This window comes from Lathyrus oleraceus, chromosome 5 (assembly GCF_024323335.1).
Source record: "Lathyrus oleraceus cultivar Zhongwan6 chromosome 5, CAAS_Psat_ZW6_1.0, whole genome shotgun sequence".
NCBI lineage: Eukaryota > Viridiplantae > Streptophyta > Magnoliopsida > Fabales > Fabaceae > Lathyrus > Lathyrus oleraceus.
Window position 1 is genome coordinate 606,571,704 of NC_066583.1, and position 23,192 is coordinate 606,594,895.

Consider the following 23,192-nt stretch of genomic DNA (forward strand, 5'->3'; position numbering starts at 1 on the left):
GTTTCATACGGTGAAGTTGGTTTTATTATTAATCGTCTAAATTTAACTGATTAATTTCATTCAGAGAATTTTGACCAAGTTGATTTTTAATCAGATATGGTTTTGGGTCGTTCGGTTTGCGACAAAATTAAATCATGGAAAGAAGAATCAAACGTTGTTCTTGGGTAGAAATGTTTGTAAATTTTATTCATAAATAATTTTATTACAAATTATAAAAGGAAATACATTTTGATTTTTATTTCTAGGTCCTATGATCTTCATGCCGGTTCTTCATGTTTCTTCATCCGATGTTTCCTTCCGTACCTGCACACAGACAAAGAATAGAAAAGCGGAGTAAAAAATGTTAGAATTTATTTTGACACCCTCAGAAAAATGTCATCACTGGGTGTCGGGAGGGCACGACAATTGCCGAAACCAACTCCCATTCCGATTCACGAACTCGACATCAACCAGTAGTATCCGTTCTTTTCGGGACAGCAGAGAAGAAGAGAAAAAGAAGTCCTGGGCCGAAAATGATTCTGCCGGAAAATTGTTTCGAAGCCAAACGGATTACCCACATGAATCTAAAATCCATATCCCTCTATCAAGTAAATATATCCAAGACAAATCCAAATATCCATATTTCAAAGCCAACCGAAAATCCAAATCTGGAGCTATGGATCCAAGAAGAATATTTTGGCAAATCCAATATCTGAAAATAAAACGGATATCTAAATCAACATCAGAAAAGAATCAAACTCATCCAAGATCCGTAAATCATAATTAAATCCAAAACAATATCAGCCAGCAAATCCGAAATAAAATCAATAAACGTAAAATCCGGATCCAAAAGCACAACAACAACATAACAAAGTCGTTCAGTCAAAGACTCATTAACAATCTGTTCCGAAAATACCTCAACAAATCTAGCAACAACTTCAGCGGAAATCATGAAAAATCAAAGCCCACAGTGGATTCGAGGGGGATATAAATATTAAGAGGGATCCCCAATCCTGAGGGGGAAAGAAAAAAGCCAGAATCGCAGCTTCGTCGTAACGGATCAACGTCGGGAACTCGTGGCGGCCGTGGATCCTTCCGATTGCCACTACCACCGGGACCCATTACCGTCATCGAGCAACGCCTCAGTCGCAAAACATCACCGGCTAACGAACCTCAACAAACGCCGTCGATAACAAACGCGTACAGGTAGGATTTTATTACCGTAAATCGTTTTGCTCTGATGTGTGCATTTCAGGTTTAAGAAGAAGATGCGTAGGATAGAAGAAAGAAACATGGAGCATGCAACAATGGCCGCCGCCGGCGGTATAAGGATTGACAAACCCTAGCAGCAAGCACAAAGCCAAATGACCTTTTTCTTTTCACGTTTATCTTGTCTGTTGGGTTTTGGTAAATTGGTATTAGTAATTGTTTTAAATAAAAAAGCACCATTAGTAGTCAATTAGTCATTAACATAGTAAATTGAAAAGTTTTTTAATAACTTCTAATTAATAAAATTAGTAACGTTAATAATTGCTATTAAGTAAGTTTTTTTTATATAACTTTTACGTAACAAATTTTCTTTGTTAAAAAAAAAAAGCTAGGTACATAATTTATAATCAAGTTTGTTTTTGTTATTTAGATTAATTTGTTTTTATTCATAATCTATAATTAATTTGTTTTAAAAGCTAGGTACATAATTCATAATTTGTTTTTATCATTCTCCACCGTTTAAAAAAGGATAATAATAACACAGTTTTTTTTAATATTTAGATTAATTTGTTTTTATTTATTTACCGCAAAAGTTAAAAATAAGTGCTTTTCTTAATCAAAAAACCTTTCAAATTAAAACAATTTGTTTTTTTAGAAAAAAGGCATTAGCCTTAAAATAACCCTTCCTTATCAAAAATATAAAAAAATATATAATAACTTTTCTTTTCAACAAAGAAAAATCTCAAAAATTCAGTTTTGACTTATCCGTTTCATTTTTGTCTAACCCCCGTAATTTGTTTGTTCCAGTTTATCATTATTATTTCATTTGTTCGTTTTTGTTCCATGGATGTAATTTATGCGAGGCCATGGTCGCGGTTTATTTTATTTCGCATTTTTGGGGATTTCTAATTTACGCGAGTGGTCGCGATGCTTTCCTTTACTGCTTGCTTTATTTTCATATTTTTTATGCCTGCCATGTAATAATTTTGTTGCTTGCATGTTTTTACCGTCTTGCCCTCCGAAGGAATTAGGTTTAGCAGTGTGACCGCCGAGTCAATAACCCTAAATTTTGACCCTTTTCAAACCCTTGACCGTTTCCAAAACCTCAATAGCCTAGGCGTCCCGCCGTGGACGAAAACGCCCTTTACCCTAGCATTAGGTCAAAGAGTCGTCGTACTCTGCTTTAGGGTTTCCCGCCGTGGAATCCCTAATTTTAGCCCTAATTTCAATTCAACGCCTCAACGTAGAAATAGGAGTTTCAACGCTCCACGTAAGCGTTTCCTTAAGAAATGCTTATGCCCCATCGAAACCTTGACCACAGTCAAGAAGTTTCTAGCCTCCCTTTCGAGGGGAACTACAATTACTCTGATTCCATTCCCGTCAGGATATGTAGGCACAAGATGCGACGTCTTGCCGAGTAAACTTAGGACTAACCCTTAGGTCTCTTTTAGGTCACTTTATCCTTTAGCTCAGTACATATTCCAAACAGATAATAAAAATAAAAAGACATACAATAAACAAAAGGTTCCTGTAGAGTACTACAGAAGTTTAGGGTGCTAGTACCTTCCCTAAGCTTAACCAACCCCTTACCTAGGTATCTCCCCGCCTTGTGCTTACGATGCAAGAATAGGTTTTTCCTCTTTTGACCTTTTCCTTCGGATAAATCAAAGAGCGGTTGTGAATTAAGAATTGTGATTCAAGCTAATTAATAGTTTGATATCCTATTTCCACCGCAACAGAAAATGGCGACTCCACTGGGGAACAATATAATTAAGGGTTGCCCCTATTTTGTTTATTGTATGATGTTTTATACTATTAATTGTCTGTATATATTATTGTGTATTATGGGGGGTATCTTTGTTGTGAGATAAGTCCTACACCCGGATTTGAGTGAACTTATTATAGGAGGTGATAGATTCAACGAAGCTTATAGGGAGTTGAATCCCGACCAAGCCGACTTGAAAATCACCGCTCAGTTGAGGCCCTTTTGAAAGGTAGTTCTGTTGAACGAGTAATCGTGAAGACACTTACTATCTTCGATGGGAGCCTATGACACTGGGGACCGTAGTTACCTTAACACCACTTTGGCCTTATATAGGACGTAGTGCGGGGACTATGAGGGAGTAATCCCAAAATAGTTGCTACGCGATACCACACTCAAAAGAGGTTCTCTTGAGAATATTATTAACCACCGAGTCAATTGGGAAATTGATAATATCCGAAAGATGGACTGATGACTTTGGGCACCGATTTAGAACCCTTGTTCCGCAGGTACAATTAACCCTATAGTACATACCTCTGTGGGATGGGTAGACCTTGACTTCCGCTCATATACCTTTAACCTAGGACTTTGTGTGTTTATGTTCATTACAGCCATAAAACATCACATTGCATTACATCTCATGGAATTCAAACTTTATTTATGAACATCGCAGGCTACCATGGATTACAATAAGAGAAACACCTTGAAATACTCTTTTAAGAATTTTAAGTTGGATGACCTAAGGAAGCTAGGAGCTTTGGTTGAAGATCAAGAGGGGTTCAAGGATAAGTACGGAAGGCTATTATCCTTATTGAGAATCCAAGTGAAGGATGGGCTTCTTTCTACATTACTACAGTTCTATGATCCGGATTACCATTGTTTCACGTTCCCAGATTATCAGCTATTACCTACCTTAGAAGAGTACTCTCAGTTGGTGGGGTTACCTATTATGGATAAGTCTCCGTTCCCTTTCTTAGAGAAGGACCCTAAAGAGGAAGACATTGCTAAAGCCATATGCTTAAAGGTGTCCGACATCAAAGGCAACATGATCGCCAAAGGCGGAACTGTAGGGTTACCTACGCATTTCTTAATCAAGAAAGCCCAATATTATGCCGATCATTTAAGCATGCCTACCTTTGAAACAATCCTTGCTTTGCTTATTTATGGAATGCTACTCTTCCCAAGTTTTGAAGGATTCGTTGACATTAACGCCATCAAAATATTCATGAAGAACAATCCAGTACCAACGTTATTGGGTAACACTTATCATTCCATACATCTCCGGAATTTTCATGGTGGAGGAATGATCACCTGTTGTGTGCCTTTATTATACAAGTGGTTTATTTCGCACTTGCCCAAGTCTTTTTTGAGTCTTGACAAGGGATTTTGGTCACCAAGGGTCATGGCGCTGACACACTCGGACATCGTTTGGTATAATCGTGTGTATGATGGAATACTAATTATTGACAGCTGTGAAGACTTTACCAACGTACCTTTACTTGGTTTTAATGGAGGAATCAACTACAATCCAGTCCTAGCTCGCCGACAGTTAGGGTATCCCTTGAAAGAACCGCCTAAAAGTGTTCATGTGGAGAAAATCTTCTTTAAGGGTGACAAGGAACTTCAAGATTAGATTGTATCCGCTTGGCGTCATTTGCACAAGAAGGGCAAAGAAAGTTTGGGAAAGCCGAATTGTGTGTCCATGGAACCTTATCTTCGTTGGGTCCGGGAAAGAGCCATCAAGCTGAAGATGCCTTATCCTCGCCAAGATCCTTTACCTCCGAGAAGAGAACCTGTTTTAGTATTCATGTCCGAAGCTGAAAAGTTGGAAATCGCTTTGAAGAGAGCACAACATGAGGCAGAAACGTGGAAAAATAAATATCAGGTTATCGTCAGTGAGAATGAAGAGCTACAAAAGCAGCTGCAGGCGAAGAATGAAGAAGTGCGTTCCTACAAAAAGAGAAGAATCTACGAGGATTTATTTTCCTCCGACTCTCCGCCTACTCGTTGAAGTTGTGGACTACGCTTCCTTAGGGCTTTCGTAGCTTTTATTTAGCTATTTTCTTGTTAAGATTTTTTAAGAATATTTATTTGTAATTCATGTTCAAATTAATAAATAAAGATTCCAGTGGTATTCCGCGATATTCGTAAAGGCTTGAATTCCATGAAATCTTTCATTCGCATTTTGCATCACATTTTGCATTTCATGTGTCTCCCAGTTGTCTCATACTCGGTTCTCTCGCGTACAGTTTCGTCACCCTGAATCGATACAACACTAGAGCTCAAGCTCGAAGAAGGATGGAAGAGCACGCTCAAGAGATGGATCGCGTTAACAACGAGCTAGCAGACCTTCGAGGGAATGTAGGAACAATTATGGAACTACTTCAGGTTATTAATGCAAAGATGGATACTCAGCCTACTGTGGTTTCTGAGATCAACACTACCGCTGCCGTAGATCCGCCGGTTGTTTCAGTTGAGAACTCGTTTCCTTATGGTCTTTCGCAGAGTTTCATACATCCGCCTGTTGTTACGTCAGTTCAACAAACTATGCCGGTTGCACAAAGTGGTCAACAAGCCATGCCGGTTATACAGAACGTTCAACAGACTGTGCCTTTGGTTCCCGAGCCTCCAAAGGTGGTCCCTACCTTCACACAAGCTAATGTCCATACGCGGGTGCAGCCTTATCTTAATGAGCCTGTTTATGAAATTCTGGATGATAATGATGAAGGTTACCATCCGCGTGATAAGCTCCGCGAGGAGGTTGTTACTATTAATAAAAGATTAAGAAAGATGGAAGGAGACCAGATCTTTGGTGCTGCTGCTAGAGACATCTGTTTGGTTTCCGATTTAGTTATTCCGCCAAAGTTCAAGACTCCGAACTTTGACTGCTATGAAGGGACTACATGTCCGAAAAGCCATTTGATAATGTACTACCGTAGGATGGCTGCCCATGTGGAAAATGACAAGTTGATGATCCACTGTTTTCAAGACAGTCTGAAAGGTGCCTCGTCGAAGTGGTATTTAACATTGGACCAATCTCGCATCAAGTCTTTTCAAGATTTGTCTGACGCTTTCATTAAGCACTATAAGTACAACATGGACTTGGCTCCTAACAGGAGACAACTTTTGAGTATGACGCAGAAAAATTCTGAAACCTTTAAGGAATACGCCCAGCGATGGAGGGAAATTGCTTCCCAGGTTGAACCTTCATTGACTGATAAAGAATTAGCTGACTGGTTTGTTGACACCGTTCGTCCTAAGTTCTATGAAAGGATGGTGGGTAGTGTAACCACGAATTTCGCTGATATTGTTGCTGTTGGAGTAAAGGTTGAATTAGCTATGAAGAGTGGAAAGATGTCCAGTGGGTCTAGCAGTACGAGTTCGAAGGACCAAGCTAAGAAGACTTCCGTCAATCCTCAGAGAAAGAAGGAAGGAGAGACTCATGCTGTGTCTTCAGATAGGAGAAGGAATAGGCAGTATCAATATCCTCCACATTATGCCCAACCATAGGGATACCCGGTCCAGTACGCGCCACCGCCGTACGTGGCTGCTGTTGCACCATCTTTTAACCAACAAACTCCACAAGCGCCCGTTTATCAGCCCATGCAACAGGTTCCTGGTTATCCGCCTCCGGTTTATCCTCCTCCGAATTATCAACAAGCATCCAACGCTCAGGCGAGTCAACAACCGAGGAACCAGGCACCTCGCCAGAATGCTCCAAGGAGACCATACAAGACTTGTCCACCGATTCCGATGACGTTCACCGAGTTGTATCCTTACTTAGTGCAACGCGGTTTGGTCACTACTCGAGCTTTGGGACCGCCTCCGAATCCTTTGCCAACCAACTACAATGCCGCCGCTCATTGTTTATTTCATGAGGGTGCGCCAGGTCACGACTTGGAGAACTGTTATGCTTTGAAAAACCTTGTGAGGGATCTGATGGAAAAGAAGATTCTGTCATTCAACGATCCGCCGCCCAATGTCAAAAGTAACCCTTTGCCTGACCATGGGGTTGTTAATGCCATTGATGCTTCGTCTGAAGAGAATTCTATCCTTGATGTAGCTCAGATTAAGACTCCGCTCAAGGCATTCCATTCAAAGCTGTTTAAAGCAGGCCTAGTATCTGTTTCCCATATCGGTTGTACGAGCTGTAAGGGATGTGATAAGGGTTGTGTTATGGTTCGGAAAGACGTTTAGAGATTGATTGATGATGGTTTTTTGCAAGTAGTTAACCAGGCGAAAGAAGTAGCCGCAATTGAGCCTACCTTCAACTTGCCAGAATCACGGGGTAGGATACTAGTGTTTAATCTGCCAGCACCAAATTCTGTCATGCCAGTGTTCAGTATACCGACTCCCGTTACTCCAACAGTGGACCAGCCTAAACCGTTGATTATCCAAAAACCGAGTCCATTTCCATTCAATGATCCCAAGGCAGTACCTTGGAAGTATGATGTAACCGCGATTGACAAAGAATCTGGGAAGGTCATTCCAAGAGAAGAAGTGAAGGTTGATGGTGAAAGTGTGACTAACATAGTTGGGGCAAGCAGGATGACTCGCAGTGGTCGCGTGTACACTCCCCGTTTTGATGAGGCTCCACCTAGAGAGACAACTACTAACACTGTTGTGCCTGCCAGAGATAAAAATAAAGAGGTTATTACTAATGATGAAGATGTTGAATTCTTAAGGATCATCAGGAAGAGTGATTACAAAGTCGTTGATCAGCTTCATCAGACCCCTTCGAAGATCTCTATCCTGTCTCTGTTATTGAATTCACCCGCTCATAGGGCTGCTTTGCAGAAAGTATTGACGCAAGCTCATGTCGCTCAAGATATTACTACCGGTCAGTTTGATAGTGTGATCGCCAATATTACCGCATGTAATACTCTTAGCTTCAGCAAGGAAGAGCTACCGAAAGAGGGCCCGAATCACAACCGTGCTTTGCACATATCAGCGAAGTGTCAAGAGGATAATTTAGCCAGGGTGCTTGTGGATACCGGTTCATCTTTGAACGTCCTACCCAAGAGAGTTCTTAGTAAGTTGGCTTACAAAGAAACTATGGTGAAGCCTACTTCTTTGATTGTCAAGGCGTTTGATGGTTCTGGTAGAGCTGTTATTGGAGAAGTGGAACTTCCAATTCTGATTGGTCCGCATGTTTTCAATATCACTTTCCAAGTCATGGATATCAATCCCAATTACAGCTGTCTACTTGGAAGACCTTGGATCCATGCTGTTGGGGCTGTGACTTCTACCTTGCACCAAAAGATGAAGTTTGTAGTTGATGATAAGCTGGTGATTATTCACGGTGAGGAGGATTTAATGGTCAGTAATTTATCTTCGTTCCGTTATATTGAGGCCGATGAAGACGCGTTGGAAACTTCTTTCCAAGCTCTTGAGATCGCTAATGCTGTTTTAGTGGAGGTTGAGGAGACTGTAGAAGGCCAGAGTAATCCATCATTTGCATCGTTGAAGAGTAGCAGATCAACAATTGACAGGGGAATTCCTGAAGGTTGGGGAGAAATAATCAACGTCAAGACAAAGACTAATCGCCACGGGTTGGGTTACAGACCAACTCATGAGAAAGCTACTACCTATGCCGAAGGACGTCCGAAGATTTACCTAGAAGTGTTTATCAGCGGAGGTTTTCAAGTTAATGCCGTCAGCGAGGGTGATGAAGATGACGATTTAAGCAACCTGGTGTTCAAGAGTAGTGCAACATTGAGTAACTGGGAGGCTATAGAGATTCCTGTTATTTTCCCAGTGTCAAAGTAATTTAATTTTTCATTTGTGTTTTCAAATCCATTAGCTCTGCCCCAGGCTATTGGATCGCATTGTAGGGCCACCTTTCATTTCAAACAATTATTAATAAATGCATTTTGTTTTGTTCCAAGTTGTTCCACTGGTTTTTTTTTTCACCTTTAAAAATGAAATTGGCAATCTTTTCAAAAACAAACTAAAATACATTTTCACTTCTCTCATTTTCATTAAACATTTAATAAAATAAGCCTTTCAACATGCAGTGACATTACAAACCTTGTTGAATCCAATGACGATATTGTCTCTCCTGATTGGGATTCACCCATTTATCAAGCTGAAGATGAGGGTGAGGAAGATTCTGAAGTACCCACTGAACTGACAAAGTTGGTCGAGTACGAGTACACGGAACTTCAACCAGATAAGGAACAGGTAGATTTGGTTAATCTTTGCACAGACGAGGACAAGAAAGAGGTCAAGGTTGGTACAATGCTTGGGGCTGAGATCAAGCAGGGGTTGATAAAGATTTTGAAGGAATATGTTGATGTGTTCGCATGGTCGTATCAAGATATGCCCGGGTTGGACCCAGATATTGTTGTCCACAAATTACCACTTAAGCCAGATTGTCCGCCTGTCAAGCAGAAACTTCGAAGAACCAGACCTGACATGGCTTTGAGGATTCGAGATGAGGTTAAGAAACAGTTGGATGCGGGTTTCCTTGCAGTTGCGAAGTATCCTGATTGGGTTGCCAACATTGTTCCAGTGCCCAAAAAGGACGGTAAGGTCAGAATGTGCGTAGACTACAGGGATCTGAACAAAGCTAGTCCAAAAGACGATTTCCCATTGCCTCATATTGATACCCTTGTCGATAATACCGCTAGTTTTGCAGTTTTCTCATTCATGGATGGTTTCTCCGGTTATAACCAGATCAAGATGGATCCCGCCGACAGAGAAAAGACTACATTCATCACTCCTTGGGGAACCTTCTGTTATAAAGTTATGCCTTTCGGTTTGAAGAACGCAGGGGCAACCTATCAGCGGGCCATGACTGCCCTCTTCCATGACATGATGCACAAAGAAATTGAAGTTTATGTGGATGATATGATCGCCAAATCTTGAAACGAAGAGGACCATTTGGATCATTTGATAAAGTTATTTGAACGACTCAGAAAGTACCAGTTGAAGCTGAATCCCGCTAAGTGTACCTTTGGTATTCGATCTGGAAAACTACTTGGTTTTATTGTCAGTCAGCGAGGAATTGAAGTAGACCCTGATAAAGTCCGAGCCATTCGAGACATGCCAGCTCCGCAGACTGAAACACAAGTCAGATGTTTTCTGGGGCGTTTAAACTATATTTCCAGGTTTATCTCTAATTTGACTGCTACTTGTGAACCGATCTTCAAGTTGCTATGCAAGGGGCAGACAATTGATTGGAATCCCAATTGTCAGCGAGCGTTTGAAAGGATCAAGGATTATTTGCAAGAGCCTCCTATCTTGATTCCTCCTGTTCATGGAAGACCATTGTTCATGTACCTTACCGTTCTTGAGAAGTCTATGGGTTGCGTACTTGGGCAACATGATGAGACTGGAAGGAAGGAACATGCCATATACTATCTAAGCAAGAAGTTCACTGATTGTGAAAACAGATATTCACTCTTGGAGAAGACTTGTTGTGCGCTAGCATGGGCTGCTAGACATCTCCGGCAGTACATGATTTGTCATACCACATTATTGATTTCGAAGATGGATCCAATAAAGTACATTTTTGAAAAGCCGGCTCAGACGGGGAGGCTTGCCCGTTGGCACATGTTGCTATCGGAATATGACATCCAGTACGTACCGCAGAAAGCTATCAAAGGAAGTATTTTATCAGATTATCTGGCAGATCAGCCCGTAGAAGATTATGAGCCTCTCAAGTTCGACTTTCCTGATGAAGACATCCTATTGATAAAGAGAGATTGTGAAGAGCCAGGTCCTGAGGAAGGTCCGGAACTGGGTCTCTGGTGGAGGATGATGTTTGATGGTTCTTCAAATTACAGTGGGCATGGTATAGGCGCAGTTCTGATGAATCCGAAAGGTGGGTTCACCCCTTTTACAGCAAGGTTAGACTTTGAATGTACAAACAATGTCGCAGAGTATGAAGCATGCATTCTTGGCCTTGAAGCAGCTATCGACCTCCGAATCAAACTTCTCAAGGTAAGTGGAGATTCAGCCTTGGTTATTTATCAAGTAAAGGGTAAATGGGAGACGAAGCACGAGAATTTAATCCCTTATAGAGCCTACATCATCGAGTTGATTAAGTATTTTGACGAGATCAAGTTCGAACATGTTCCGAGATCTGAGAATCATGTGGCTGATGCTTTAGCCATGTTAGCATCCATGTGGAAGGTCCAATTGGTCAATGAAGCACCTCTCATTCGAATTGAACGCAGGACCGAGCCCGCGTACTGTCAGGTGGTCGAAGAAAATGAGGTGGATGAAAAGCCCTGGTTTCATGATATTAAGAATTATGTGCTCAAACAGGAGTATCCCGAGGGTGCTTCCTGTCTTGACAAGAAGACATTGAGAAGACTAGCATCCCGTTTCTTCATCAGCAATGGTGTGTTATACAAAAGAAGTTACGACATGGTTTTGCTTAGATGTGTTGACAAGCATGAAGCAGACATGTTACTTCAGGAGATTCATGAGGGAACCTTCGGGACTCATGCCAATGGTTATGCGATGTCTAAAAAGATGTTAAGAGCTGGATATTACTGGTTAACGATGGAGTCTGACTGTATCCAATACGCCCGGAAGTGTCCCAAGTGCCAAATCTATGCTGACAAAATGCATGTTCCTCCTGCACCGTTGAACGTTCTGACTTCACCGTGGCCTTTCTCCATGTGGGGCATTGACATGATTGGGGCAATTGAGCCAAAAGCTTCCAATGGTCACCGGTTCATCCTAGTTGCTATTGACTACTTCACCAAGTGGGTAGAAGCTGCTTCCTACGCCAATGTGACCAAGCAGGTGGTTGCCCGCTTCATCAGGAAAGAAATTATTTGTCGTTATGGAGTTCCAAGTCGGATCATAACTGAAAATGGTACCAATTTGAACAATAAGACTATGAAGGAGTTGTGTGATACCTTCAAGATTGCACATCATAATTCTTCTCCATACCGTCCTAAGATGAATGGAGCTGTTGAAGCTGCGAACAAGAACATCAAAAAGATCCTACAAAAGATGGTTAAGACTTACAAGGATTGGCATGAGATGTTACCATTCGCTTTGCATGGATACAGAACTACTGTTCAGACTTCAACAGGGGCAACACCTTTCTCACTAGTATATGGAATGGATGCCGTCCTCCCCATTGAAGTTGAGCTACCTTCCTTAAGGGTATTGAGGGAAGCCAAGCTAGATGAAGCCGAGTGGGTTCAAGACAGATTCGACCAGCTAAACCTCATCGACGAGAAGCGTTTGACGGCTATGTGCCATGGTCAGCTATACCAGAAACGGATGAAGAGAGCCTTCGACAAGAAAGTCCGAATCCGTGAGTTTCAACAAGGGGAACTTGTACTCAAGAAGATCTTGCCAGTTCACAAGGACATGCGCGGGAAGTGGATGCCCAATTACGACGGTCCATTTGTTGTTAAGACAGTCTTCTCCGGAGGATCGCTAATTCTTACAACAATGGATGGAGAAGAGCTCGCACATCCTGTGAACTCCGATGCAGTCCGAAAATATTATGCCTAAAGAAAATAAAAAAAATAATAATACTATGGCTCGCTAAGTTGAAAACCCGAAAGGGCGGCTTAGGCAAAAAGGAGCGTCCCGGTGGATTGAAAACCCGAAAGGGCAGTCCAGGCAAAAGTTAGGGACATGGCATTTCACTGCATCGGATGACACCAAACATCGCAGACACATTTACAGAAGTCCACTTCAAATCCAATCACTCTCTTCATGAGCAAGGTTTTGGGTAGTCTTAGTCATTAGGGATAGTAGGTCGTTGGATTCAATGTAACCTTTCCCATATTGCCAATTTAAAATTGTAATTTTCCATGGAGCTATGCCTTTAGCAAGTTACCATTCTTCAATAAAATGTACCTTTTGCTATTCAATTTCCTTGTTCACATTATCTCCGTTTTATTTTGTTATGCAATTTGCTTTTGTTAATAAAATTTGAACGTGAAAAGTGTTTTCAAAACCAAACTAATTTTCTCGGAAATACATTTGGAAACGAAAGTTACTTTGACTCATGGAAATTTGTGAAGGATCTCTTCGCTCCCCGATAAGTCTCGGTGTTGCATAAGCATTTGATCATTACCAGCATCTTCCCAGAGACAATCCCCAGCGAGATTTTAAGTTGACAACACTTTTGGGATCCATCCGATAATCCAGTGACTCTCAAGACTGCAGAGATATCCCGGTATCCTCCAAGTGATATCCATTCTGGAAGACCCATCCTCAATGGGATCATCTGTTCCTCAGCGGAATTGCCTTACTTGCCTCAGGAATACTTCCCCCAGGAATGGCTGTTGAATTCTCCCCAGGAGGAAGCCGAGGTACTATTCCCAGGAAGTTGCTACGTTGTCTCCATGAAGTTGCCTAATTCCACATCGTCCCCACGAGGCGGATATTTATTTTATCCTCGGAAGTCTTTGATCCTAAGAGTTCTTTGGCTGACTATGGTTTATGACAGCTATCCCCCACGGGTAGTCCTGACATCGTATCCTCATGCATAGGTCAAAGATCCCCAGTGGAAGTCATGATATTCTCTCCCCAGGGAAGTTATACTTTGAAGCCAGATTCGGTTCTCCCATCAGCTCTTCTTATCCCCTGAGAGGGGTACTATTGCAGAGGTCCCCGGATATTCCCGTCGAAATGCTTATTTCATCTCAGGTACTCCGCTCGTCGGTTTTGTCAGCATACGCATGAGCCTAAGCATTGCATACTCATTGCGTGACGTTTTCATACATATTTACATACACATTAGTATACACTTTGGCATGCACATTAACATGTTTGTTATTCATCTTCATCCTTTGTCGTTACCGCCGAGTAACTGGGTTAGTCCGCCCTCTCCAAGTAGATCGTCAACCTAAGCATAAAATACTATTTATTTCCAACTAATCCCCATAGAGTTCAACCCTCGTGGACGATGGTTATTTCAGTTATCTTTCCGCGTTAGGATAAGATAATCCCCATTTGAGGTTATTTCCCCAATGGAGTCTTGTTGGGCAGTTCTTTCTAGCCCAGTTCCGGATCGAACTTCGGTCACGTCGGTCACTGAACCTACCTGGACGTGCCTTTATTTTGCACTATCTTTCAAGGAAATCATTTACAATCCTTTGCAGACAAGCGACAGTTCCCAGCCGAGGATCGTATCACCTACATCAAACCTTAAGATGTTGAGTCACCGCACTCATTCTTGAGCATCCCGCCGTGGACATATCTTTTCCTAAACTTCAAAACGTGGAGTCGTCGTACTCATTCTTGGGCCTCCCGCCGTGGACCATTTTATCCTTTAGTAAAAGAAGGAGCTGGATCATGTTCAGGGTGCCGACCTTGAAGTATGAAGAAGTTCATTTTATCCTTTAGTAAAAGAAGAATCTGAATCGTATTCCGGGCGCCGACCTTAGATATGAAGAGGTTTATTTATCAGATGAGTGACAATTCCCTCCAGCGGAGCTCATCAATCAATCAATTTTTCATCTATTATCCACAGATAAGCAACAACCTCTTTATTGGAAAGCTTATTTAGTTTGGCATATAAGTCCCTTCCAACGATAAGTGGCAGTTCTCTCTCGAGAAAGCTTATTAGGGCATTTCCCATTAAAGTCCATTTATTTTGGCATACAGCCGGTTTTACCCCGTATATTTCCTACGGATTCCTAAAAATTCCGTTTGATCCTGTCACGAGGGAGAGTTTCCAGAAGCTCGGAGGTTATGCTTTGCTCAATGCTCCAGCATCTTGTTAATCGATCCTACAGTCGTGCCGATCCTACTTTTTTACCCTAGAGTATCAGTCGGTCACACCTGAACCTGTTGATCATTTACTCTCAGATATTCCCCAGTGGAGGCCGTCCCATCGGTGCCATCTCCATTGAGGATCCCGTTTTACCATTCCCTTTCTAAAAGTGACGGTTGGTCGTGCTCGCACCAGTTGACCATCATCTTTAGAATTCCCCGTGTCACGCTGATTCCCCAGTGCGTCATATTCCCCAGTGTGGTTCGTTCATTGCGTCTGTCCCCTGTGTCGTCGTATCGTCTGTATCATTGCATTTATCATTCCATCATCCGCATCATACGCATCATAGCATGGTCAGCATTATTCTATTCCGTTTTGTCCCTAGCAGTGCATATCGCCGCATCTAAGGGCAAAATTTTCGGTTATCTATATTTAAACCTCTCCACCGTGATTTCTCGAGTCTCTGCCGCTCAAATCATCCGGTGTAGCTATTTAAATAGGGGCAACTGTAATACCCCAAATTTTACCCTCAGATTAGTCGATTCATGTCGCATGTCATCTCATTTTCGCATCAGCTAACTATTAACGGGTTGTGTAGTTTGGTTTCGTTTTGCAGAAACCGCGTCTGGTACACTTTAGTTGTTAAAGGGCAAAATGGTCATTTTCACGTTGTTTACTGACAGTCCTCGAAGCTAAGTTATCATCAGGGATTTATTGAATAATTAGGGCCTTCGCTTCCGAGTTTTTTATTTTTTTTTCTTTGAGGATAAATAGAGATGCACGGTAACTTTTGGCATCAGGATTTTTTGAGATACGGTAATTAATTCAACGGGCTGAGACTCTGTCGTCAATTGAGTTCCGAGACATTTATTTTGTCACTTGGGTTGGAGTATGTTTGAGACATTAAGCTGGTTCGGTTCAAATCGGGACAAGATTCCATGCGGCGGAATTTCTGTTTTAATCAGTCTATTTTTCTGTTCTTCTGCTATCTGCCAGTTATTTTTGAAGCCAAAGTAGTAGAAATTCTGATTCAGATTCGGGTTTTGATTGTTGTTTGATTGAGGTTTATGGGCTGAATTGGTTTATGGTTGGGTATTTTATTCAGAGACGCAAATTGAATTTTAATGCGGAATGCATTTCTGTTTTCACTGTTAATCGGTTTTCTCTGCTTCCTTCCTGTTTTAATTCGTTCAAGACTATCATCAATTCTATCATCAAGCGCGATTTTAATTTGGAAATATTGGATTGGAACTGAAGGTTACATCATGTTTTAAGCAACACGGTGTGAGATGACGAAGTTTAATTCATTTGGGTTTTTCTGGAATTGATTCATATTGGTTTCATACGGTGAAGTTGGTTTTATTATTAATCGTCTAAATTTAACTGATTAATTTCATTCAGAGAATTTTGACCAAGTTGATTTTTAATCAGATATGGTTTTGGGTCGTTCGGTTTGCGACAAAATTAAATCATGGAAAGAAGAATCAAACGTTGTTCTTGGGTAGAAATGTTTGTGAATTTTATTCATAAATAATTTTATTACAAATTATAAAAGGAAATACATTTTGATTTTTATTTCTAGGTCCTATGATCTTCATGCCGGTTCTTCATGTTTCTTCATCCGATGTTTCCTTCTGTACCTGCACACAGACAAAGAATAGAAAAGCGGAGTAAAAAATGTTAGAATTTATTTTGACACCCTCAGAAAAATGTCATCACTGGGTGTCGGGAGGGCACGACAATTGCCGAAACCAACTCCCATTCCGATTCACGAACTCGGCATCAACCGGTAGTATCCGTTCTTTTCGGGACAGCAGAGAAGAAGAGAAAAAGAAGTCCTGGGCCGAAAATGATTCTGCCGGAAAATTGTTTCGAAGCCAAACGGATTACCCACATGAATCTAAAATCCATATCCCTCTATCAAGTAAATATATCCAAGACAAATCCAAATATCCAGATTTCAAAGCCAACCGAAAATCCAAATCTGGAGTTATGGATCCAAGAAGAATATTTTGGCAAATCCAATATCTGAAAATAAAACGGATATCTAAATCAACATCAGAAAAGAATCAAACTCATCCAAGATCCGTAAATCATAATTAAATCCAAAACAATATCAGCCAGCAAATCCGAAATAAAATCAATAAACGTAAAATCCGGATCCAAAAGCACAACAACAACATAACAAAGCCGTTCAGTCAAAGACTCATTAACAATCTGTTCCGAAAATACCTCAACAAATCTAGCAACAACTTCAGCGGAAATCATGAAAAATCAAAGCCCACAGTGGATTCGAGGGGGATATAAATATTAAGAGGGATCCCCAATCCTGAGGGGGAAAGAAAAAAGCCAGAATCGCAGCTTCGTCGTAACGGATCAACGTCGGGAACTCGTGGCGGCCGTGGATCCTTCCGATTGCCACTACCACCGGGACCCATTACCGTCATCGAGCAACGCCTCAGTCGCAAAACATCATCGGCTAACGAACCTCAACAAACGCCGTCGATAACAAACGCGTACAGGTAGGATTTTATTACCGTAAATCATTTTGCTTTGATGTGTGCATTTCAGGTTTAAGAAGAAGATGCGTAGGATAGAAGAAAGAAACATGGAGCATGCAACAATGGCCGCCGCCGGCGGTATAAGGATTGACAAACCCTAGCAGCAAGCACAAAGCCAAATGACCTTTTTCTTTTCACGTTTATCTTGTCTGTTGGGTTTTGGTAAATTGGTATTAGTAATTGTTTTAAATAAAAAAGCACCATTAGTAGTCAATTAGTCATTAACATAGTAAATTGAAAAGTTTTTTAATAACTTCTAATTAATAAAATTAGTAACGTTAATAATTGCTATTAAGTAAGTTTTTTTATATAACTTTTACGTAACAAATTTTCTTTGTTAAAAAAAAAAGCTAGGTACATAATTTATAATCAAGTTTGTTTTTGTTATTTAGATTAATTTGTTTTTATTCATAATTTATAATTAATTTGTTTTAAAAGCTAGGTACATAATTCATAATTTGTTTTTATCATTCTCCACCGTTTAAAAAAGGATAATAATAACACAGTTTTTTTTAATATTTAGATTAATTTGTTTTTATTTATTTACCGCAAAAGTTAAAAATAAGTGCTTTTCTTAATCAAAAAACCTTTCAAATTAAAACAATTTGTTTTTTAGAAAAAAGGCATTAGCCTTAAAATAACCCTTCCTTATCAAAAATATAAAAAAATATATAATAACTTTTCTTTTCAACAAAGAAAAATCTCAAAAATTCAGTTTTGACTTATCCGTTTCATTTTTGTCTAACCCCCGTAATTTGTTTGTTCCAGTTTATCATTATTATTTCATTTGTTCGTTTTTGTTCCATGGATGTAATTTATGCGAGGCCATGGTCGCGGTTTATTTTATTTCGCATTTTTGGGGAGTTCTAATTTACGCGAGTGGTCGCGATGCTTTCCTTTACTGCTTGCTTTATTTTCATATTTTTTATGCCTGCCATGTAATAATTCTGTTGCTTGCATGTTTTTACCGTCTTGCCCTCCGAAGGAATTAGGTTTAGCAGTGTGACCGCCGAGTCAATAACCCTAAATTTTGACCCTTTTCAAACCCTTGACCGTTTCCAAAACCTCAATAGCCTAGGCGTCCCGCCGTGGACGAAAACGCCCTTTACCCTAGCATTAGGTCAAAGAGTCGCCGTACTCTGCTTTAGGGTTTCCCGCCGTGGAATCCCTAATTTTAGCCCTAATTTCAATTCAACGCCTCAACGTAGAAATAGGAGTTTCAACGCTCCACGTAAGCGTTTCCTTAAGAAATGCTTATGCCCCATCGAAACCTTGACCACAGTCAAGAAGTTTCTAGCCTCCCTTTCGAGGGGAACTACAATTACTCTGATTCCATTCCCGTCAGGATATGTAGGCACAAGATGCGACGTCTTGCCGAGTAAACTTAGGACTAACCCTTAGGTCTCTTTTAGGTCACTTTATCCTTTAGCTCAGTACATATTCCAAACAGATAATAAAAATAAAAAGACATACAATAAACAAAAGGTTCTTGTAGAGTACTACAGAAGTTTAGGGTGCTAGTACCTTCCCTAAGCTTAACCAACCCCTTACCTAGGTATCTCCCCGCCTTGTGCTTACGATGCAAGAATAGGTTTTTCCTCTTTGACCTTTTCCTTCGGATAAATCAAAGAGCGGTTGTGAATTAAGAATTGTGATTCAAGCTAATTAATAGTTTGATATCCTATTTCCACCGCAACAGAAAATGGCGACTCCACTGGGGAACAACATAATTAAGGGTTGCCCCTATTTTGTTTATTGTATGATGTTTTATACTATTAATTGTCTGTATATATTATTGTGTATTATGGGGGGTATCTTTGTTGTGAGATAAGTCCTACACCCGGATTTGATCGAGTGAACTTATTATAGGAGGTGATAGATTCAACGAAGCTTATAGGGAGTTGAATCCCGACCAAGCCGACTTGAGAATCACCGCTCAGTTGAGGCCCTTTTGAAAGGTAGTTCTGTTGAACGAGTAATCGTGAAGACACTTACTATCTTCGATGGGAGCCTATGACACTGGGGACCGTAGTTACCTTAACACCACTTTGGCCTTATATAGGACGTAGTGCGGGGACTATGAGGGAGTAATCCCAAAATAGTTGCTACGCGATACCACACTCAAAAGAGGTTCTCTTGAGAATATTATTAACCACCGAGTCAATTGGGAAATTGATAATATCCGAAAGATGGACTGATGACTTTGGGCACCGATTTAGAACCCTTGTTCCGCAGGTACAATTAACCCTATAGTACATACCTCTGTGGGATGGGTAGACCTTGACTTCCGCTCATATACCTTTAACCTAGGACTTTGTGTGTTTATGTTCATTACAACCATAAAACATCACATTGCATTACATCTCATGGAATTCAAACTTTATTTATGAACATCGCAGGCTACCATGGATTACAATAAGAGAAACACCTTGAAATACTCTTTTAAGAATTTTAAGTTGGATGACCTAAGGAAGCTAGGAGCTTTGGTTGAAGATCAAGAGGGGTTCAAGGACAAGTACGGAAGGCTATTATCCTTATTGAGAATCCAAGTGAAGGATGGGCTTCTTTCTACATTACTACAGTTCTATGATCCGGATTACCATTGTTTCACGTTCCCAGATTATCAGCTATTACCTACCTTAGAAGAGTACTCTCAGTTGGTGGGGTTACCTATTATGGATAAGTCTCTGTTCCCTTTCTTAGAGAAGGACCCTAAAGAGGAAGACATTGCTAAAGCCATATGCTTAAAGGTGTCCGACATCAAAGGCAACATGATCGCCAAAGGCGGAACTGTAGGGTTACCTACGCATTTCTTAATCAAGAAAGCCCAATATTATGCCGATCATTTAAGCATGCCTACCTTTGAAACAATCCTTGCTTTGCTTATTTATGGAATGCTACTCTTCCCAAGTTTTGAAGGATTCGTTGACATTAACGCCATCAAAATATTCATGAAGAACAATCCAGTACCAACGTTATTGGGTAACACTTATCATTCCATACATCTCCGGAATTTTCATGGTGGAGGAATGATCACCTGTTGTGTGCCTTTATTATACAAGTGGTTTATTTCGCACTTGCCCAAGTCTTTTTTGAGTCTTGACAAGGGATTTTGGTCACCAAGGGTCATGGCGTTGACACACTCGGACATCGTTTGGTATAATCGTGTGTATGATGGAATACTAATTATTGACAGCTGTGGAGACTTTGCCAACATACCTTTACTTGGTTTTAATGGAGGAATCAACTACAATCCAGTCCTAGCTCGCCGACAGTTAGGGTATCCCTTGAAAGAACCGCCTAAAAGTGTTCATGTGGAGAAAATCTTCTTTAAGGGTGACAAGGAACTTCAAGATTAGATTGTATCCGCTTGGCGTCATTTGCACAAGAAGGGCAAAGAAAGTTTGGGAAAGCCGAATTATGTGTCCATGGAACCTTATCTTCGTTGGGTCCGGGAAAGAGCCATCAAGCTGAAGATGCCTTATCCTCGCCAAGATCCTTTACCTCCGAGAAGAGAACCTGTTTTAGTATTCATGTCCGAAGCTGAAAAGTTGGAAATCGCTTTGAAGAGAGCACAACATGAGGCAGAAACGTGGAAAAATAAATATCAGGTTATCGTCAGTGAGAATGAAGAGCTACAAAAGCAGCTGCAGGCGAAGAATGAAGAAGTGCGTTCCTACAAAAAGAGAAGAATCTACGAGGATTTATTTTCCTCCGACTCTCCGCCTACTCGTTGAAGTTGTGGACTACGCTTCCTTAGGGCTTTCGTAGCTTTTATTTAGCTATTTTCTTGTTAAGATTTTTTAAGAATATTTATTTGTAATTCATGTTCAAATTAATAAATAAAGATTCCAGTGGTATTCCGCGATATTCGTAAAGGCTTGAATTCCATGAAATCTTTCATTCGCATTTTGCATCACATTTTGCATTTCATGTGTCTCCCAGTTGTCTCATACTCGGTTCTCTCGCGTACAGTTTCCTCACCCTGAATCGATACAACACTAGAGCTCAAGCTCGAAGAAGGATGGAAGAGCACGCTCAAGAGATGGATCGCGTTAACAACGAGCTAGCAGACCTTCGAGGGAATGTAGGAACAATTATGGAACTACTTCAGGTTATTAATGCAAAGATGGATACTCAGCCTACTGTGGTTTCTGAGATCAACACTACCGCTGCCGTAGATCCGCCGGTTGTTTCAGTTGAGAACTCGTTTCCTTATGGTCTTTCGCAGAGTTTCATACATCCGCCTGTTGTTACGTCAGTTCAACAAACTATGCCGGTTGCACAACAAGCCATGCCGGTTATACAGAACGTTCAACAGACTGTGCCTTTGGTTCCCGAGCCTCCAAAGGTGGTCCCTACCTTCACACAAGCTAATGTCCATACGCGGGTGCAGCCTTATCTTAATGAGCCTGTTTATGAAATTCTGGATGATACTGATGAAGGTTACCATCCGCGTGATAGGCTCCGCGAGGAGGTTATTACTATTGATAAAAGATTAAGAAAGATGGAAGGAGACCAGATCTTTGGTGCTGCTGCTAGAGACATCTGTTTGGTTTCCGGTTTAGTTATTCCGCCAAAGTTCAAGACTCCGAACTTTGACTGCTATGAAGGGACTACATGTCCGAAAAGCCATTTGATAATGTACTACCGTAGGATGGCTGCCCATGTGGAAAATGACAAGTTGATGATCCACTGTTTTCAAGACAGTCTGAAAGGTGCCTCGTCGAAGTGGTATTTAACATTGGACCAATCTCGCATCAAGTCTTTTCAAGATTTGTCTGACGCTTTCATTAAGCACTATAAGTACAACATGGACTTGGCTCCTAACAGGAGACAACTTTTGAGTATGACGCAGAAAAATTCTGAAACCTTTAAGGAATACGCCCAGCGATGGAGGGAAATTGCTTCCCAGGTTGAACCTTCATTGACTGATAAAGAATTAGCTGACTGGTTTGTTGACACCGTTCGTCCTAAGTTCTATGAAAGGATGGTGGGTAGTGTAACCACGAATTTCGCTGATATTGTTGTTGTTGGAGTAAAGGTTGAATTAGCTATGAAGAGTGGAAAGATGTCCAGTGGGTCTAGCAGTACGAGTTCGAAGGACCAAGCTAAGAAGACTTCCGTCAATCCTCAGAGAAAGAAGGAAGGAGAGACTCATGCTGTGTCTTCAGATAGGAGAAGGAATAGGCAGTATCAATATCCTCCACATTATGCCCAACCACAGGGATACCCGGTCCAGTACGCGCCACCGCCGTACGTGGCTGCTGTTGCACCATCTTTTAACCAACAAACTCCACAAGCGCCCGTTTATCAGCCCATGCAACAGGTTCCTGGTTATCCGCCTCCGGTTTATCCTCCTCCGAATTATCAACAAGCATCCAACGCTCAGGCGAGTCAACAACCGAGGAACCAGGCACCTCGCCAGAATGCTCCAAGGAGACCATACAAGACTTGTCCACCGATTCCGATGACGTTCACCGAGTTGTATCCTTACTTAGTGCAACGCGGTTTGGTCACTACTCGAGCTTTGGGACCACCTCTGAATCCTTTGCCAGCCAACTACAACGCCGCCGCTCATTGTTTATTTCATGAGGGTGCGCCAGGTCACGACTTGGAGAACTGTTATGCTTTGAAAAACCTTGTGAGGGATCTGATGGAAAAGAAGATTCTGTCATTCAACGATCCGCCGCCCAATGTCAAAAGTAACCCTTTGCCTGACCATGGGGCTGTTAATGCCATTGATGCTTCGTCTGAAGAGAATTCTATCCTTGATGTAGCTCAGATTAAGACTCCGCTCAAGGCATTCCATTCAAAGCTGTTTAAAGCAGGCCTAGTATCTGTTTCCCATATCGGTTGTACGAGCTGTAAGGGATGTGATAAGGGTTGTGTTATGGTTCGGAAAGACGTTTAGAGATGGATTGATGATGGTTTTTTGCAAGTAGTTAACCAGGCGAAAGAAGTAGCCGCAATTGAGCCT

General features: G+C 41.2%; 4 protein-coding genes across 4 annotated transcripts; all 4 read left to right on the plus strand.

The window, feature by feature from the left end:
- Nucleotides 1–3,629: 3,629 nt before the first annotated feature.
- On the plus strand, nucleotides 3,630–4,583 carry LOC127082365 (uncharacterized). The gene has a single exon (XM_051022598.1). The coding sequence runs from the start codon at nucleotides 3,630–3,632 to the stop codon at nucleotides 4,581–4,583; it is 954 nt and encodes a 317-aa protein (XP_050878555.1).
- A 665-nt stretch (nucleotides 4,584–5,248) lies between these two features.
- On the plus strand, nucleotides 5,249–6,460 carry LOC127082366 (uncharacterized). The gene has a single exon (XM_051022599.1). The coding sequence runs from the start codon at nucleotides 5,249–5,251 to the stop codon at nucleotides 6,458–6,460; it is 1,212 nt and encodes a 403-aa protein (XP_050878556.1).
- Nucleotides 6,461–19,617: 13,157 nt separating this feature from the next.
- LOC127082367 (uncharacterized) lies at nucleotides 19,618–20,571 on the plus strand. The gene has a single exon (XM_051022600.1). The coding sequence runs from the start codon at nucleotides 19,618–19,620 to the stop codon at nucleotides 20,569–20,571; it is 954 nt and encodes a 317-aa protein (XP_050878557.1).
- Nucleotides 20,572–21,236: 665 nt separating this feature from the next.
- LOC127082369 (uncharacterized) lies at nucleotides 21,237–23,126 on the plus strand. Its single transcript, XM_051022601.1, has one exon. The coding sequence runs from the start codon at nucleotides 21,237–21,239 to the stop codon at nucleotides 23,124–23,126; it is 1,890 nt and encodes a 629-aa protein (XP_050878558.1).
- The last annotated feature ends 66 nt before the right edge of the window (nucleotides 23,127–23,192 follow it).